Source organism: Atractosteus spatula, chromosome 4 (genome assembly GCF_055471065.1).
Source record: "Atractosteus spatula isolate fAtrSpa1 chromosome 4, fAtrSpa1.hap1, whole genome shotgun sequence".
Taxonomy (NCBI): Eukaryota; Metazoa; Chordata; class Actinopteri; order Semionotiformes; family Lepisosteidae; genus Atractosteus; species Atractosteus spatula.
Genome location: NC_142709.1, coordinates 64,731,379 through 64,744,703, shown reverse-complemented (window position 1 = coordinate 64,744,703; position 13,325 = coordinate 64,731,379). Strand labels below are relative to the sequence as shown.

The window sequence follows — 13,325 nt, the reverse complement described above, 5'->3', positions numbered from 1 at the left end:
TATTCAGGCATATATATATAAATAAATTTATCTGTGTTCTTTTACACATTATTTTAAAGGAACACAAGCACACCTATTTAATTTCATTCTTTCATTCTGATTCTGAATTCTGCTCTCCTGGTGAATATTAGAGAATTTAAAAGAGTTTTTAATATATTTACCATATATTTATATATTTTTTTGTGATACCATATTTTTAACTTAAAGTATTAAAGTAAAATTTAGCCAAGATACCAGAGCTAACACATTTACTCATATAACACCACCAAGGGATTTTTCAAGCATGAGCTGTCGGCACATTGATTTAAAACCTCAGCATCTCCAACGGCACAGTATACCCTGCAACCAAACTGTGGCTTTGGTTTGAAAATTGTGCACCAGAAGGAAGTCCACTAACACCACAAACTGCAGAAACCTGGATTTCCTTAGAGGTTTCCTATCCCAGTACTTCCTAGGCCCAGCCTTGGTTAGCTTCATAGATACAACCAGATCAGGCTACATGGCGGTAATGCTCCTGTTATGTGTAGGAATGGAATAAGCAGTAGTATGAAGGAGAATGTCTGGCAACAATAATTACATGATTTTTATTAATTCTAAAGTATAGCTTTATGTTGCCATAGGTTTATGTTCCTAAACCTTATGGCAAAACAAGCAGGAATACAAACCTAAAAATATTAAACAATATACCTACCAAAATCGATATGCTCATCAAGTTCCCAAATGAAATCTGGTATTATCCATTTATATTCACTAAGATCAGGCACCATATCCTTCCACTGATCAAAAGTCTGAAAGACAACAAAAAATAACGATTTAACCTAATTGAAAAAGACGTACAGTAAAGCATGTCTTTATACAGACATGCACAAATATTTCACATTTGTCTTCCACACCTTATTGAAGGTGGCTGTCAAAACTTTTTGGTAGCAATGTCAATATCTGCTCACATGCCACAGATTTTCTGACTGAGTGTTTGCAGTGAGTGATGAGATAAGTGAAAATGAAAGAAACTAGTAGATCAGAGCCTTTCTCCTACCACATTCTGACACCTCCTCTGCTATGAAAAATCTCATCTGTGACTGAAACACCATCCCACAAAGCAAGATGTGCTTTGGTAGTTCATTACAAAAAAAAAAAACAAAAATGCATAGCGAGTTTAAAGACGAATGGACGAATAACTGCAACTATCTATCGGGGCCGGTGAGTCATGCAAAGTTGCATTTGTTCACAACTATAAAGATGTTATGGCTCAAAACCATTTTAAACAGATTTTTGTGAACTACAATATTTCAGAGAAAGCTTTTCATAGCTTTAAGACATCAAGTGATAGAAAACAATAACTGAGTGCACGAAAGAGCAACAGCGCCATCATGTTGGATGAATTAGGCACTTTCTGCAGAAGACAAGGCAAAATTGCATGATCATTTCTTTCAAGGTTTTAAATGAAGTTTTATATGGAACTAAAATAAAATGTTCACATTTACATTACACAGTTCAGTTTGAATGCTGAAATGTACATTCATATTGAAAGAGGGAAACATCCAAAAAGGTATAAAGAATATTTCTAAAAAACAGCAGATAATGAGAAGTATGGGCTGTATCGATATAATAAAATTAAATAAGGCACACAATTTAATTTATAATGTAAATTGCATAACAGGTACAGTACCTGCACTTACTGAATCATATATACACTAGTCCTGCCTCCTACCACACTTTTCTGTAACCCATTATTGCATTTTATGATGTTCATACAGGTATCACTACTTTATTATGAAAACTAAGCTGTGTTTAATTTGCTTTCATTTTCAGCATTCGAAACATTTGGTATTATAAGTCATCCAGTCTGACTGCATGCTTGTTATTTTTACACAACTAAACTGCTGCCAGCAGCAGTTCAATTCCTCACAGGAATAAGGCACTACAACTGTGAGCATGGCTGCAGTGGTCCCTCACTGACACCGTTCTTCAGCCAGGCTCACCCAGAAATGAGACCGGAGAAGAACATCCAAAATGACCCTGCTCAGGACGTTGACTGAAATTGAAACTGGACGATATTTATGACGTCCGGTTAGATGGTGGACTTTTTAACAATTTGTGTAGTTTTCATTTTATATCGAACCAGTTTTTTTAATTTTGTACTTTTTCTTATTGCTCACAACACCATCTCCTGAACTGCACACAGAATTTGAACATGCAGACATGACCACTCACAGGAGCTGTTCATCATTAGGCATGCTGCTGGCGCTACAGTGCCTTACAGGAACTCTGTCAGTTGGTGGCCATATGGAGAATCCCTGACGTGCAATGTCTAGGAGTGAGCACCTTTCCTGGATGTGCATTTTCTTATGGAAAGAGAAAAGCGGACCTTTTCTGTATTTTGATATTCCAGACATCTCTCTCTGTTCTCAGTCTGTTCTGGTTAGTAATACTAGTTCAGACACACAATGTGTTGTTAGTTATATTACTTGTCACAAACAAAAACACATTTGTTAAATGTTTTGTTTTCTATGATTAAAGATCTTTAATAAATTAGGCTTTGTTCCTCAATACCAGTAGGAGAAACGATCATGGTTCATACTTAGGGTTTGTACTACAATACCAATAGAGGAAATGATCAAAGATGAGCAATTTGTGGGCTGACACTGGAACATGAGCAAAAGAACAGGAGACCAACACACAAATGTGAGCAAGTAACCCGTGTGGTTTTCTTGTTCAGGAGAGAATCGGATGGTATACGTGGTTTCGGAGCCGCACCTTTTTGGCAGTGTAGCCTCCTCCAACCGCTGACCCCAGCAAAAGGTAGCGGAGCCGCAGCAGCCTGGTGGCAAGCCTGGCTACCCAGAAGCTGCGGCGCGGCTGGAACCCAGGGCCTCCGGGCAGGGGCCGTGCTGGCCGCAGGGGCGGGCGGGACAGGGAGTTGAAGTGCCGGGCTGCAGAACGCGGGGGGGCTCTGTGAAGGCTGGTGCCAGGGGAACTCCTGTGGTGGATGGCTCGGGACAGGGGGTTTAGTGTCTGCAAGGGGACCTTCACGCCCGGGCTGGTGGTGACCAGTTTCCTGCAGGCCAAGCTGCAAAACAAAAACGTATAAATACATGGGCTACATGCTCCTGCACAGATCGTTTCATCATATCCATTTCTGAATTTTCTGACAGGCTAAATGAGCTCATTTATCTCCAATCTTTATCACTTTTCCAGCAATCTCCTTTTGTCAAGAGCCAATTGCAGCAATCTGGTAAAGCACTCAGGATGCATGTTTGCATAACCTAATCAAACACAGTGAACATGAAAAGTGGTGGGATTCATGAAAAAACAGAGAGAATGTTGTAGAGAAAGGCCATGCATGTATATTTTAATAAATGCAATTCCATTCATTCAATGGGCATGAGATGTAATTAATATGTAATTTTAAATAAATCTGGACATTACTTAAGCAATTAGTCACACTCCTTTGACCAAAATTGTTACCCTTTCGCAAAACAACAGAGTACATACTGTACAACTTTGATAAGACGCTATCAATCATTCTGCCTATGTTACATTAATGCAGCCAAGTAGTGAGCTGCAGAATTCAGTAACATGGACTGCATAAAGCCAAGTATTGATCTGTAGTCCATGTTACTGAATTTGAATTGTATATTGGCATTGAACCTTCTGGATTTATGACATAAAATAACCCTCATAACCTTATACGGGTTCAAAGCCCAAATGTCTGATCACTTGCCAAGAAACAGTTCAATAATCACAAGTAAATTATCAAACAATTCAACGTCGTAATACAGCAGGACAAAGTTGCTTTACAGAGGACAAAGAATACACGAATGTCTACATTCTGATCACATTTCCAACAGTTACTTATTACTTAGTAAATAATATTTTAGAGTACATTTTTGCGTCCAGCGGTGCTAATATCTTCACCTTGGTCTCATACAGTACTGTATTGTACTTTTAAATAACCAAGCCACATAAGCACTACTCCAACGTACTATTTGTACCTTTCGCAGTTGTTGTACTACAGTGCTGATAGGTCTTCGTGTAAAAATTGTCCGCCATATCTTTTATGTTCAGTAGCCGCGTTACAATATGCGATGTAAATACTCCTTCCCGTGTTATTCAGTCGTATGGGAAAACATGAAAATGTCTTCGTTTTAACCTTTGTTAACGTACATTTAAACGCCGTGACGACAATGACAAAGCATGACAAAGCAAGGACTTAATCAATAAGCAAAGCCCCATATTTTCTAGTAAAGACTTAAAACTAATTCTTCGGAATCACATATAGAGGCACTGTGCCACACTCGTCTACAGGGTCTGAAGTTTCCTGTAAAGGCTAATGAGCTAATGAACTCAATTAACAATCCACGGCCTATGGCTGCATCAGTTCACATTCAAAATCGAGAGATCATTCCCGTCTAAAATTCAAGCGACGTGTCATTAAAGCAATGATAATATACACAATCACAAATAAGCTCCACGGATCCAGTCACTTCGAATTCCACTCTCAGAACAAGGATTAAGTGGTCTTTATAATGGTGTGCGATTAATCGCTTCTCTCCCTCAGTGCGGTTTATCAATACAGTGCATTATTATTTGTCATCACCTCGCCACCAGCCGTAAGTACCTCAATGAACACAGACACAACGTGCCACTTACTAGAACTCCAGAGACACCTTTATTTCATTTGTTAGTCACTATTTCCAAAAGTGCACCTTACGCCCTATTTCATAGTAAAACATTCATTATTAATGCACTTGAAGACTTACCATGTTACTGCCGTTCCGGCCCTTAACATTATGCTCTAGAATGGTTTCAGAAATAGTAGTTGTTTGAAATATATTAATTTTCGACAAAATTCAGTTCATTTTTTAACATTTGGTGCACACTAACAAGGACACTGCAAGAAACCAAATGACAGCAGCACTTCCTGGAAACTGGTCCGACCAAAGATTATGTTCCGAACGGCAACATAGGACTCGGAGAAAAGGACCACAAACTACCTGAAACACGAATAATAATAATAATAATAATAATAATAATAATAATAATAATAATAATAACGTACAAATGGAAATGGTTACATTTCTTCTCTTGTCTATTTGTGATGAAACACTAACCATAATTGTTTTAAACACACTTTTGCTTATATAGTTCATATATGATTTAATAAAATTCTGCACATAAATATTTGACCATTTAATTTTTTACCTACCTCAGACTTTGTTTCTGTAAAACAGAATATATTTCATTTATGGTGTAATTAATTATAAAATACATAAAACAGGATTAGAATATAAGAGTATTATCCTAAATTCCATGTGATTACAATAATATGTAGATGTAAGTAATTGTATACATCATAAGTATCAAATTAAAATACTTTCTATTTATAGTGTCTTGAAAAAGCCAAAGGCCAATGCATCTGTGACTTCACAAGAGTCAAAGAGTTCAGTGGTTAAGATGGGAGAAATGTTTGTTGATGCAAACCCAGCATCAGTGTAGTGCATCACTCAGTAAACACCATCACTACTGTCAAGCATGGTAGGGACAGTATTGTGTTATATTATAGTTCTGCTTCTCATCAGCAGGGACTGGAAAAATTGTCAAAATTCATGGGAAGATATTTAGAAGATAGCAAAACATTGACAAAACTCCTTTCCGCAAGACAGTGAACCAAAGCACCAAAGCACAAGGCCAAAGCTACACTAGAAAGTCTAAAGAATAAAAAAACAAATATCCTCAATTGGCCCGTCAAAGACCTGGCTCGAATCCTTTTGCGAATCTGTGGAAAGACTTGACTGAATAAACTGTAGTACATCTGCAATCCCCAAGCAACTGTAAGATAGCCCTATATGATAGCCTGAGCAAATTTGCTCACACACAGCACCATGCCAAAGTGCAAAGTTGGTGGATTTACTCAAAACATCTTGCAACTGCAACTGCTGCTTGAATTCTCAGGTCTGGATACTGAGGCATTCAATGTATTTCCGTTTTTTTTCTTTTTAGGTTTTACTGACATTTACTGTAACGTCTAACCTTAGAAGCCATCAGTTTGAGCATTCAGTTTTTGAATAAAATATTAAGTTTAAGAAATGCATCCATCCCTTTATCTACAGTATCCATTTTCTAACCACCTAATCCTAATCAGGGCGGAGCAGTGGCACTGTGGCTAAGGATCTGTGCCTGTGGCTGGAAGGTTGCCAGTTCAAATCCAGCAGCTGGCAGAGGAATCCTATTCCGTTGGGCCCCTGAGCAAGGCCCTTAACCCCAACTGCTCCAGGGGTGCTGTACAATAGCTGACCCTGTGCTCTGACCCCAAGCTTCTCTCCCTGTCTGTGTGTCTGTGTCTCATGGAGAGCAAGCTGGGGTATGCAAAAAAAGATGAATTCCTAATGCAAATAATTGTATATGGCTAATAAAGTGATCTTATCCATTGCAGGGGAGCTGGACCTTGTCCCAGCAAGCAATTGGTGCAAGGAGGGATACACCCTGCATGGCATGCCAGTCCATCACAGCATGTACAGTGTAAACATTATTTTGTAATTTCACATAATGGGACATAGAAAGGTTCGGAAAACTTTTTCAAGGCACTGTATGTAATATACATGTATTATTCTGATAAATCTTATTTCAGTTACACATTTGGATTGAAGAGAATAACAATTTCCATGTATTTTAATGATTTTCGTATCAATCTGGAGGTGGGTTTGTGCCAAACTGTCTGCCCTTCTACAGTAAGTACCCATGTGTTCAGATGGGTCTATTCCTAGTTAAGTAGGAGACTCTCTTCATTCAGATCAGTAATGCCTACTTTTAGAAAGGCCTCAAAAATAAAAATACACAAAGTGTTGTTTAGATGAAAAGGGAGTGCATTTTTGTTTTTACCACTATTTTCTGGGTACATTCAACATGAAGAATATGGAAAGCTCAAATCTGCCACATGGGGGAGACATTCACAACCTACAGGTTTATGGTCTTACCTTCCAAAAGAAGCATTCAGCTCTTTAAAATGAAGCACATAAGATTCATGTCAAAAGTGTGAACTACCATACCATATTTGTAATGAAACTGACAAACTATTGGTTGTGAATTGTCTTTAATTTATGACACCCTCATTAGCAGAACTGTCCCGTGGTCTAACAGTATACAGTATTTGAGGCTCCATAAGGTCAAAACCAGTGCAATGCATGTGAATTCAAGAGGAAGACTCTTAGGCCAGCAGCGATAATAGCTGTGTTTACCTACAGTAGATTGATTCTGAATAGTCCAGGATTAGTGGTTATTTGGGTTAATTCAACTACAGATAGAAAATGTGAAGGAGGTCTCTTACACACATTTTCAAAAAAGGGCTTTTGTTTTCAATAATATCAATCTAAGTTTATTTTTTCAACTTTTTATTCTACATGTATCGCACATAAAAATACTCTCTTATCAAATAACATAACAAAATAATAATAACATCTCCCAAGATTAATGAGTACAATGCAATAAGAACTGGTGAGAATATACTTAAAATATGCATTTCATGTATCTTGTTATCTACACTATAAATGAATACAGAAAAATGACAATTTTTTATTTATTAGTACAAATAATTATTGTTGGAAATGTTCTGCCTCTGATATACACATTATCCAGTTTTTCGTCTTGGGTTAATTCACATTTATCACCAAACTATGTTTACAGCTTAATGGTAATGGCAATGAACTGTGCACAGTTAAACAATGTAGAAAAAGAACTGTATTGACCAAACCATTGAAGAGCTATTGATGTAATCTGCTTGAAACAAAACGCTGTTCAAGATTAAAAAAAGCAAACAGAAGCTAAAATCAATTTATAATAATTAGAATAAATTGTTGTATAAAAATCATGAGTCTCAGTCACGGAGCCACTCTTGAAACTCTACAAGAATGTGCATCGTGTCATTTTACTACAAATTAGGGTAATCTATTTAAATTATTGCAATTCCATAATTTTGCCACAACATTTTGAAGAGTTAAATATGTTTTTTTCTCAAGAATGCTTATATTTAACAAATTCTATCATGTTAATTTTATAAATAAAACTAAAGTGGCTGAAGTTCAACACATTTAAATTTCATTAAGGTCTACTGAAAACCTTTAAAGGTCTTGAAGCTTTGAATTAAGCTTTTCAGTTCCTGGGTTCGGCTGTACTATTTCTGGTTACCTTGTTCTTAAAGAATTCACTCATCTGTTTGGTTTTGTTTTCATTTTCTTTGTCAATGGGAAAGCCACAAAAGTATACACAACAGAAACAAACAAATACAGAAATAAGAGTCAGAGCAATCAATATGTTAAAGACCTGAGTGAAAGCTACAAATTTCTGTTTCAATACATGTCCAGCACTAAATAGTATTGTTGCAGGTTCAGCTGTTGCTCTTTAAAGATAACAATACATATCTATGTTTATCTGCACATTATTGTTAAATGGCGTCATTAAATCTACTCTTCTTGCTGGGCTGGTTTCACTGGTCTCTCTTACCATGTCTTACACACAGTATTTCCAAAAACAGGCTGTGGACAAAAACAGAAGAGGAATTTCATTAGCTTCCAAAAGCACATTTCTGAAATATCATTCCAACTTTCCCCTCACCACCAACATCCAACAGGAGATTTTTCAAATCTAAAATCAAATGTTTTACAACCCTTCATGAAAATGCTGGTTGTGTTATCAGGATTCCAGATGTGGCGTCACCTGCTGTGCATGCTCTGAGGGACATTCTCTTTATTGGTTCTGTTTATAGTTCTGGTTGCTATGCTAACTCACAATTGATAAAAGAAAATATGCTGCTTCTGTGAAGACCAGTATTTTTATATTTGGCAGGACTTCAGGCTAAATTAGTAAAACATAACCACTCTGAATATTCCAATTTATTCAACAAATTCAAACATGGTATAACCAGAGGACACTCACACATAAGGAATACACATTTACTGAGCAAATACACTAAAAACATCTACCAAATCAATGAGTACAATGGAAAAAAGTAATTTTGAAAATAAATATCATACTTTAAATATGTGTTTAATTCATCTTCTTAGGTTTTACTTAATACAGGAAACACACATTTTTTGTTCATTGGTACAAATAATTATTGTGGGACTTTTACTGACCTCTTTTGCTGGGGAAGGATACCTCCATTCCTATTGCATTAGTGTCAATTTTCTTCTGTAGTTCAAGGTCTTCTTTTAGAGATTCCAGCTGAAAAATATATATTAGTTTCATTATTTGTTAGTAGTGACTGAAAACTACTTAAAAATATGTGCATATTAGGATAGGATTCTAGTCTCAATCAAATCTAGATCAAAATACAGGGTATAGTTTGAAAGCAACACCTTATTAATCTAGAATCAAATACCACAAACAACATTAATTTAATCCTACTGCAGTTATCTTGGATTATGAATGCTGAAATTGTTGCCATCTCTGTGTTAAGATAAAAATCTGGGTAAATACAAACTCGAAGTGGTACATATAATGGGTTTTGAAATTACAGTACATTATACATGAGGCTGAGCTACAGTTTATACTGTACAGTACATGCAAATTAAATAAACTGAAACATTACAATTCAAGTGCACATGCCCTTTTAAAGCACAGTAATGCTGTTCTGCCAAATCAAATGACAGTACCTCTTCCAGTTCTGCTACTTTCTGAACCATCTCCAGATCTGCTGAAGAACCAAGAATAATGCAAAATAAACAAATAATAAATGCAAACTTTGCCTCTTATTTGCAAAACGTAATTATACAATCAAACATGCAAAAGGTAATTATACAATCACAATAGTGAAAAAGATTGTGTTTATATTTATTGTACATATTGTACGTATTATAATTTAGTGATTATACTGTAATTATATAGACGTGTAATTATATAGACTGTAATTGTATCCATTCCACCTATTCCACTAGACGTTGTGTATTTTCCCACTTCAGAGCCTGTTCATTTTCTTCTTGGAATGAAGTACCTGCAAAAATCAGCACTTCTCAGTTCCTCACCCCCTTTCTGTGCCAGACAGCACCAGCGATCTCTCAGCTCTCAATTATAGCTTTCAGTAACTCATAGACTGTATTGAATTCCATTTTTTAAGTGTTTTATTTAGGAAGTTTAGAAAATTGTAACCATTTAAAACAAACATACAAACAAAACACAAACGACCCGATAATGAACAAGAAGCACAAACTTGCTTGTGGGCTTTTACAGTTTTCTTGTTGAGATAAGTATAAAGTCAAACTCTGACAGAATCATAAAGTGATTTGATGTCTTAAACAATAGAATTAACTAAATACAAAGCTCATTTAAAATGTTCAAGAATATAGAAAAGAAAAGTATCCTCTCCGTTGTACAGTAGTTGCGGAGACAATCACATTGAGGCAGCTCTTCAAACAGCGTACAATGACAGATTTTCATTCAGTAAATATACTGTACTGTATATTTTTTAGTCACAACCATTCCAAACATCAGTGGTGATTGTTGTGCCTTTGTTAATGTGAACGTTGCTTCTGAATAACCAAAGAGACCAAATTTGGGACATGAGGGAATATTCTGAGTACCAGTTCAACCCAGAATTAATGTAACTTCTGAGTGCTGCAAATGTTTAATTATCAGACTAGTAATGAAATGAGTATGAACACAGAATTCACACCTACAAGGTTATTATATCACTGCACTGTATCCACACAGTGTATAATGAATTAAATGACTTACCATTAACCTCACTGTTTTCAACGGGCATCACATTTTTGTGCAACAGCAGGGCTATCATCTTGTTTTTGATATCTGACTCTTCATTTGAGCGAAAAAGGTGATTTCCTACATATTTAAAAGATATGTGTATTAGCATACATGAACTATGCACTTTATCTTAAACTGTGCATTTTTTTGTTTTTGGTTGAATCTACAAAGAAAAAAATTCTAAGAACACTAAAACAACACTGTTATAGAAATGTAGGAGTAATCTTTCCAAATATTGACCCTCCAGGTGCACATGAAAGAGATGGTAAACAGCTCTTTTGCCTTTCTCAACTCCACTTAGGACAAAGCAGTTGTGGATAAAGGAAATAACAAAATAACATAACAGCCATTTCCTGTAAAGGATGTGCAAAATTCAAGTGTATCTACAGTATGTTTTAAGCTGAAAAGGATGCCATTCCTTTCTATAAATACATTACAAGTTAGCATTTTAGAAGTACAATTTACTTCACTTCGAAATACGTGTAGGAAAAAAGGTGAACGCTTCAAAAAACTTCATATCATACTACATTATGTCCAAACACAGAACAGTCTTACTCAGTGTAACAGTAAACATCTTAACTATAAACAACATCAGAAGAGGTGTAATATCATACAAAACTTTGTTGGTAATTAGTCTCATTTTTTCACTTCCATATGGTTTTTGACAGTCAATCCATGATATATCATGATCTGAGTACACAGCTGATGTTAAACTATCATGGAAATGTCATTTTGTTTAGAATAGACTGAAAATAGTCTTTAGTCTCTTATTAGTTTTTTTTTTGGAGTTCACCAGATTCTCATTACCAAGGTTATATTAATGACAAAGAAGAACTCCATCTGAGCATGACAATTAAACCTGTTTTTTACTGTATATTTCATATCAGTGAAGTGAGTTTTAACCTGCCTTGTAACACCTTTATAATGTCCAAATGTGGATACATCAAACACAAAGATACTGGTCTTTGACCAATAAAATCCATAAAGGTTTTGTTTCACAACTCAATACAAGAGCTGTAGTTTTTTACATTTGCAGACAAAACGATTTTTTCTGTTAGGATACTGCAGGTCAGGTAATCCTTTTGTAATCATTGTCTGTGGAAATCACAGAGGTGTGAAGGCACGGAAGTATTTTCAAAGGGTTTCAGAAACTGCGATCATGAAATGACATGTAAGTAGGTCCTTCCACTAATCATGTAAAGTAACATGATCATGCATGAAAACATGTTTTGAAGGTCTGTAACTTTGTAGAAAGTTTGCAGAGAATAAGTGAAAGGGTTTGCATGACCCACCTTGATTCCAGATGTTCCTTCCATAAACTGTCTCCGTTCCAGTAAGCAGTGGCACAGCTAGAAGCCAGAAGCAAAAATTCACTGAAAATATTCTTTCCATGATGCTAGGAGACACAACCAAGCACTGCAGCCTCACTTGACTCGTCTTGTTTCTCTTCCAACACAAGCCATAGTTATTTATCAGGAGACTTCAGTGGGGGTGGGGTGCGCAGAATGGGGTATGTGCTGTAAATCAATCACTGGATATTTCAGATTTAGTCTATCGATCTTCTTAAAGATCGTGCAAAGCGTGACAGACATATGACAAGGCTCTAATGTTAAACCCGGAGTCAATGTATCTTCCATCAGACAGGTAAATAAATTCAGAATTTTCTCATGACGAGAGAAGAAAAAATCACTCATGTGGAGGGGTATTATTTATGGTTTTGCCCATAATATTCCTTCACCTTCTCTCCAATTTTCTATTAATTGATAATCCAAAAACAAAGTCAACGGGCTCAGATGGGGATAGCTATAAATTGATTTTATCCTAAGTGCAGTTTGCTCAGAGATGTGCTTCTCAATCATAGGTAAAATATGAGTTTGGACTGTATTGGAAGATATTGAACATTTATCACCAGGTTAAACGCAAGTCTAGTGCGTCACTACTGTGGTAAAGTGACGGCAGCAGTATATATTTTTTATGTTTTAGCAGATTTAACTCCTGAGAAGTTACTGTGACTTTTATGCCACTCATAAAGGTCACTGGTAACAATTTTTCTTTCCTGATGACAAAACCACATATTTGAAACTGGCATGATGTCGAACGAGTACATACAAAAGAAAAGATCAATTCTGGTTTATGTTTTGTTTTTGATAATGTGGACTTTTGAGTAGATTTCTTACCATCTTCATCTTCAAAATCATAAGCACTTAATCTATTATTACTCTTATTTTCTAGGTGTAATGATGATGTTGTCATAACCAAGGAAATATTATATGCTACAAAAAATCAAATATGTTTGGCAAAATTGTCAAAGTTCTTCTGAAATCAATTATGAAAACTTTTGTATTCTCTTTTTTAATGGAGAAAAATAAAGATTAGTTCAAAAGATTAAAGCTCAAACTCAATATATGCCATAGTGCATTCTCAGAACTTTAGATATTGTTTGATTTTGGTCAAGTGGTATAATTATTTTATAACACTGGCATGATGATGTGTGAACCTCCTCTGTTTAATATTTTTGTCTTTTTGATTTTATTTTGATCTTTTTTGTGTTTTTGTTTTTACCCTGTAAA

At 35.8% G+C, this 13,325-nt stretch overlaps 1 protein-coding gene across 4 annotated transcripts in view; it reads right to left on the bottom strand.

Moving 5' to 3' along the window:
- Window positions 1-4,945, bottom strand: part of opa1 (OPA1 mitochondrial dynamin like GTPase) — a 45,005-nt gene extending 40,060 nt beyond the window's left edge. For 2 of the 4 annotated variants that reach the window (XM_088913060.1, XM_088913063.1), the window contains exons 1-3: window positions 4,764-4,935; window positions 2,758-3,070; window positions 692-788 (exon numbers count right to left, since the gene is read on the bottom strand). In XM_088913060.1, coding sequence (XP_088769186.1) covers window positions 692-788; window positions 2,758-3,070; window positions 4,764-4,792 — 439 coding nt within the window. In that variant the 5' untranslated portion in view covers window positions 4,793-4,935. Of the gene's footprint in view, window positions 1-691; window positions 789-2,757; window positions 3,071-4,763 lie in introns of all 4 variants that reach the window. The other 2 variants (XM_088913062.1, XM_088913064.1) reach the window with 2 other exon arrangements.
- Between the last annotated feature and the right edge of the window lie 8,380 nt (window positions 4,946-13,325).